This window comes from Triticum aestivum, chromosome 6D (assembly GCF_018294505.1).
Source record: "Triticum aestivum cultivar Chinese Spring chromosome 6D, IWGSC CS RefSeq v2.1, whole genome shotgun sequence".
Lineage (NCBI taxonomy): Eukaryota > Viridiplantae > Streptophyta > Magnoliopsida > Poales > Poaceae > Triticum > Triticum aestivum.
Window position 1 is genome coordinate 25,841,636 of NC_057811.1, and position 6,143 is coordinate 25,847,778.

General features: G+C 45.8%; 1 protein-coding gene across 1 annotated transcript; it reads right to left on the reverse strand.

Moving 5' to 3' along the window:
* Window positions 1–1,987: 1,987 nt before the first annotated feature.
* On the reverse strand, window positions 1,988–4,353 carry LOC123140877 (MEIOTIC F-BOX protein MOF-like). Its single transcript, XM_044560142.1, has 4 exons — window positions 3,170–4,353; window positions 2,854–3,009; window positions 2,578–2,765; window positions 1,988–2,218 (listed from the first exon to the last, which is right to left on the reverse strand). Exons 1-3 carry the CDS (start codon window positions 4,082–4,084, stop codon window positions 2,589–2,591), a joined length of 1,248 nt encoding a protein of 415 aa, XP_044416077.1. The 5' UTR covers window positions 4,085–4,353; the 3' UTR covers window positions 1,988–2,218; window positions 2,578–2,588.
* Between the last annotated feature and the right edge of the window lie 1,790 nt (window positions 4,354–6,143).

Here is a 6,143-nt window from a genome sequence, read left to right on the forward strand (position 1 = left end):
CTCGGCCTTCTCAGGTGATGTACAAGCAATTGAGGCATACATTTTCCCTGGAGAAACAGAGCACATTAGTAGAAAACGAGGTATATCAACGCAGGATTGGAGGAAAATAGAAGACACTTTGGAAATGGATATGGCCTACAAGTTTTTAATTAAGATATGTACAACCTTGGTCACTACGCACTATATATTATGTGACCACTTTAAGCATAATATATCAGACAATTTGATTAACAAAGTTGGTCCATAGCAAAGGTTTAAATAGCTGGCTATATAGCTCATCTATAGCCCCCCTATAACGGTTTGAGCATGGTGCTGCTAGATGCTAGATGGTATTCCGGTATAATTTTTCGATTATGTTATGAAGTAGCCAGCCATAGCTCGGCCATACCTTTACTATAACTGATTTGGAGGACCGACGCTATTTACCATTGCCTGCTATTTAAAACTATGGTTCATATGCATGTTTGAGGCTGCAAAAGATGACCTTTCTAATCAATTTCTATTTACTACAGAAAACACATGCGTTGAGCAAATGTATCATACAGCCAAGACAACCTAACCAATAATCATTTGGTTGGATATCCTTCCCTATATTTAATTTCCTACCCATGAGTAGTTTCGTCTAGCGGTGCATAATAAACTACCGTTTTCTTGTACCGAACATATTGAGGCACCGGTCAATATAAGCATATGATCAACGCTGGCTATCATCGAAACTGCAGATAGATATGCTTTTAACAAGATAGACGGTCGAACCATTTCACAACAATCACATAGCTAGCAATCGACCCAATTAGCCAAACCATGGATGCTGCAGACTAGTTGTCTCACCAACACATGCATGTATAGCGGCGCAACACGCAACCAACCAATAGCTAACAATCTCAGTCATCTCAGCCGAACTGAAGATTGGCTGGCGCATACCCCCTTTTCGAAAAAAAAAGCAGAACTGAAGATGACGATCAACATCTATCCATGACACTCACATGTACAACCGAATCCATGGGGTTCTCCTCTCACATAGCAAGCAAGACAACACCTCCAACAATGTCACAGTGTCTATTAAGCAACTCTATCTATCTCACCAAAACTGTTTTGTAGATGGAATCAATATGCACGCTGAACGAAAATTAACTCCACGGCAGCTTCAGATGGCTATGCAAGTCAATGTCAATCACATCAAGGTTTAGAAGTTGTAGTTATCGTGTCAAAAAGTTCGATCGGACGAAGCATAGCAGCAGGCGATCAGTCTCTGGCTGCGGCGTCGTCTCCGGCTGTACGTCGAAGCGAGCAGCAAGCACGTGAGCAAGAGAAGGCGATTGACTAGGTTCTTGCGGTTCTTGATTTCAGACTCGATCGGGAAGGCGAGAAAGATCTGACAAACCGCGTTGTCGACGTAGCCGAAGAAGTATCCGATGCGACCCATAGGCGGCTCATCAAGAATGTCACTCCGCAGCCCTTGCAGGATGTTGAGGACGTTGCCCAGATTCGCAACGGCCCGATGGGCGTGCTGAGCAGCCGTGGCATAACCATCAGCGGTCACGACACATGCCTCGACAGCCGTGGCAGCTCCCTCCTGCGAAGTAGGCATGGCGAGAAAATCGGCCACTGGAAGGGGAACACTCACGATTTTTTTTTTTCAGAATTTCTTGAAACATCTAAATTTGTTTTCTGAAAATTTGTATCATGGGAGCATGCAGTGTGTGGGAGCATGGGATATCTTCCCACACCGGCTTACATATCTCCTAGCGGCGATTCGCCCGGAACCGGACGACATGTATATATAGACCCGAGCAGGGGGCGACGAACACAGTCACGCCGCTGAGCTTTGCAGCGAGTTTTTGGCTTAACATCAGGGGCGTACGTACATGCCCATGGTGTGCGAGCGGTCACGAGTAACCCATGTACACTCTACGCAGTGACACGTACAAGGAAGCATGTTCTTTCTTCTTTCTTCTATATAGAAAGCATTCCAGTTCTTCAACAAACTATTGTAGACATGCACTGTGCATCGGCACTTTTGTTTCTTTTTAACAAAATTACACTAAGCAAAATAATCGGTCCAGACATCTCAATAGATTTGAGTTGCAAATTATAAGATGCCCGCAGAAGAAAGACAGCAACACACTTTCAGAATTTCATTCCTGAATGCTCATGGAATGGTAATCCATCGATAGGGTTCCTCGCCACCTCTTGAAACTGGATCATGTACAAGTATCTAAAAAACAAAGAAACTTCAGATGAGGGGTTATCTATCCGGAGAAAGAAACTTGTTCACTTATTGGAGGAGACTTGAACACGAAACCAAACTACTGCAACTGGGGGATTCAGTTCACTACCATGCATGCACTTAATATGAAATATTTCACTTATTGTACTATCATGAAGTCAAATCAAAGATCGATTAATTATTATACAGTTGATGTTTCAAGAAAACACCAATTAACTGTTAGTTTCATAGCAGCAGTGAACGCTACAAAAGAGATTATATTGTGTTAGGTACACCCATTATATAAAGGCTTTCTATACAACTAAACTGTATATCAAAACCAGAAAGAAAGTCACAAGTTAACCTACATTTTCTCTGACTATCCGTTAGTCCTTTGAATAGCAATTTCTAGGCCAAATGTACTCAAGAAATTCAAAACTTTGCAAATCACTTCACATTTGACTTTGATAATCTTCAGGTATCCTGAAATAGTAGGTGGTTTTTCCAATAAACCAGGATTTTCTTCCACTTCCGATGCACATTTACGTATTCCTTGCTGCAACAAGAATGTTTCACCAACATCCATCAATCGTAAATGAAAACTTTAAAGTAAGTCTGCAACTGTCCACTTGAAAAACATATACCTTACACAATTGAAGTGTCAGATTCTCAAGAACCGGTGAATGCTCAAGCATACAAACTAGTCCACTGAAGTCAGGTTGCACACACCACTGGTTCATCAACAATGTCTTTAGATTACTAAATATAGGGCACCATGTCAAATCCCTTCTGAAAATAAACTGAACAAAGTGCAAAGCAGTTACAGTTAAGGATCTTTGGATAATCATTTAAAATTCATACCTAGAGAAAGGACATATACAATGTCAACATATGTCATAATTAGCAAACTGTAGAACACTTTTGGATTAAAAATTAAGATGGAAGTATGTGTAAGCTTACCATTTGTGGATAAGTTTGTATCAACTCCAAGTTTTTAGCATGAGAAAGACCTTCAAAAAGTATGCAACCATCATTGTGGCCATCATTACCACAGCAACCTTGACAAATACCACAAAACTCCCCAAGAACACCATTATGACAGTTATCCCCAGATATGTTGCAAGGCCTGACAACTGCAGTTTCTAGTGATGGCATGCTTTCGAGCAATGGCGTTCTACCTGCAATTTTTATGAGTTGCAGCGAAACGAGATTTGGTACAGAAATACGAATCCGGCTACCATTAGGTGCGAAAGCACATCCACTGATGCTCAAATGCTTTAAAGACTGGGACAAGATCCTACGAGCATCTAAGGTGCAGTCTTTTATGTTTAGATCCACCAATTCCGAACAGCTTGAAAAATCTAGGAAGCTACTTTTCAACGTCACATCAGAAATCCCTAATCTTCTCAAATACTGGGATATGAGAGGGCCATACAGACACAAAAAGAAGTACGCCCTCTCGGGGAGCTTGACAGTGAGCACCTGAGCTTGGCTTGACAAAGCATGTTGAATCCAAATGTCGACCCAAGGAGGACCACCGTTGTTAAAATGGCGATATTCTTCTGAATAATTATACACGATCTCAACCTCGTCTAGAGTCGAGCCAGGGTCTCGGAAGAGCAGCAGGCAGTTGATGAACCTGTTACGAAAGACGTCGGTGCTCTTCCTCCAGCTCCCCATGTCGTTGATGCGGAGACAACGCATCAATTTCCAAAGGTGGCGCCAGCGGCGAGCGAGCAGGCAGGTGCGCACCGCCTGATCGGCCCGCAGGAAGCCAAGGACATGGTGCAGGATGTCGTCCGGCAGGTCGCTGATCCGGTCATCCCCGCTGGACTTCGAATTCGACGATTTCCCGGCCGTGCTGGCGTGAAGCATTCTGTCGAACTGCCTGTGGGCTGGTGGCGGCGATAAGATGATCCGACGAACACCAACCTTTGCTTCCCTTCTTCCGCACGAACGAACAGGGATGGCGAAGGAGGAGATCAGCACAGCGGCGAAGAAGCCTGGCCCTGATGCACCTGCAATTCAGCGTCGAGTCTCGCGACTTGCTTGCTCTTGCCGTGGAACCCTAACCCCAGGGAGACGTGGCTTCTTCTCTGGATCGATCTGGGGTTTTGGCACAGGCCAGCGCGAGACGCGCAAGGGAAGTGCTTAACCAAGTAGACAACGGAAGGGCAACACCGTCATTGGGTGCTTATATATTTCTGGACTACATAAAAACATAGATTTTTTTCCGGCTTATGCACAAAAAAATAAAACCCTGACGACCCCCGGCGCGGATGACCTCGCTGGGTTAACCGTCGCGCTCCTTGCGGCAAATGGTTCGAGCAAAAATGAATTGTGGTTGTAGCACCCCGATTGTACGGTTGTAGCATTGCATGGTCGCCGTCGCGCCTTGCTGGTCGAGGTTATAGCTCGCCGAGAACCAGTTGCAGCTCACCGGCGATCGTGAAGAAAGGATGTAGCATGAAAGGGTCAACAGTAGCAGCAACAATCCCACATGGTTGCAGCCAAAACGTTCGTCTCACTGTCGGGGGCTGCAACTAAGTCGTAAATGGATGTAGCCAAAAAAATTTGGTGCTACCAAAATACAACGATGGTTGTAATAAAACGATGTCGCTGCCGTCGCTTGGGCGCACCTGATCATGAATGGTTGAAGCAAAAAAATGGTGTCGGTAGTAGCCTCATCCATCGCCAGTTGCAACACCCATATTCGCCGGTTCCGGCAAAACGTGCAGCTCGTGGTCACCGTCGTCATAACTCGTTTGCCTGTCGCGGTAGCAGCACCGCAACATTTAGCGACACACGTTTCTGTAGTCGTCATTTCCAACGTCGACAGATGTATGATGCAACACCATCTTCCTTGGAGACCGCGCCGCGAATATGGGTGTGGAGATGAAGAGACCGCGAGGAGAGTAGGGAACCAGCTTGAGAAATGAGAGGTTAGAGACGACTTGAGAAAAGGATAAGGGAGCGAGGCGAGCAGTCCTGTCGGTCAGGTTGAGAGGGGATACGTGACAGGCGTTGGAGAGTTGAATGTCGCTCGATCCAATGACACGGGGCAGGCCGGCCGTTGTAGTTCATTACCCTTTTCTCACGCGATTATAGCGCTAACACGTGCGCTTTCTTCACCTTAGCCTGGTCATAGTGGGAGTAACATAAATAGTAACATACGCATTCCAAAATAAGTTTACGCATATGGTAAGTAGTTAATGAGAAAAGAAGTGTTTGTGATAACATAATATCTTACCGTAACATAACGCACGCCAATGTAAAATAGATTTATCTTTAAATGAATAAAGGCTTACATGATACACACACTGTAAATGTAGTAACATAGACCAGTAACATATGCATGTTACTAGTCTAAGTTAGTTCTCACTATGACCGGCCGCGATGAAACATACATGCGATATAACTTTCACAGTTGTCTGTTGGATCTTGGTAGCAGCCCTCCCATCTCTTGTTAGAGCATCTACTGTCGGGCGCCTCAAAACCCGTCTCAAACGCCTGGATGGACAACCCGGCCAAAAGAAAGACCCAGATGAGCGCCTCAATCGGCCTCAAACACCCGGGCTAACCGGCACCCTTCATATCCACCCCAAATTTAGGGAAGATATGGGGAGCCCGAGAGGGACAGGCACGTCCGCCATGTCAGATCCGGTCCACATTGGCCCACTCAACCCCGCATACATTTGACCCCATCCCGCTTGCCCAACAAAACCCTAGCCACTCCGATTTGCCCCCAAGCTCCTGTTTGGTGCTCTCCGGCCTTCTATGACATGGCGGGCAACGCATCTTACTCCGACCACTCCCAATCCGTCGACTGGGTGTGGACCCTTGTGGGTTCGAGGAGGCAATTGCCGTCCGCATTGCGCTCCGCCACTCCCGGGAGGACTGCGTCTAACCGACGACGGGATCTGTCTGATGTGAA

Coding starts and splice junctions, on each gene's coding strand:
- LOC123140877 (XM_044560142.1), bottom strand. CDS start 4,084: ATGCTTCACGCCAGCACGGCCGGGAAATCGTCGAATTCGAAGTCCAGC. Junction 3,010..3,169: donor TACAAACTTATCCACAAATG/GTAAGCTTACAC, acceptor CACTTTGTTCAG/TTTATTTTCAGAAGGGATTT. Junction 2,766..2,853: donor TGACACTTCAATTGTGTAAG/GTATATGTTTTT, acceptor TTCTTGTTGCAG/CAAGGAATACGTAAATGTGC.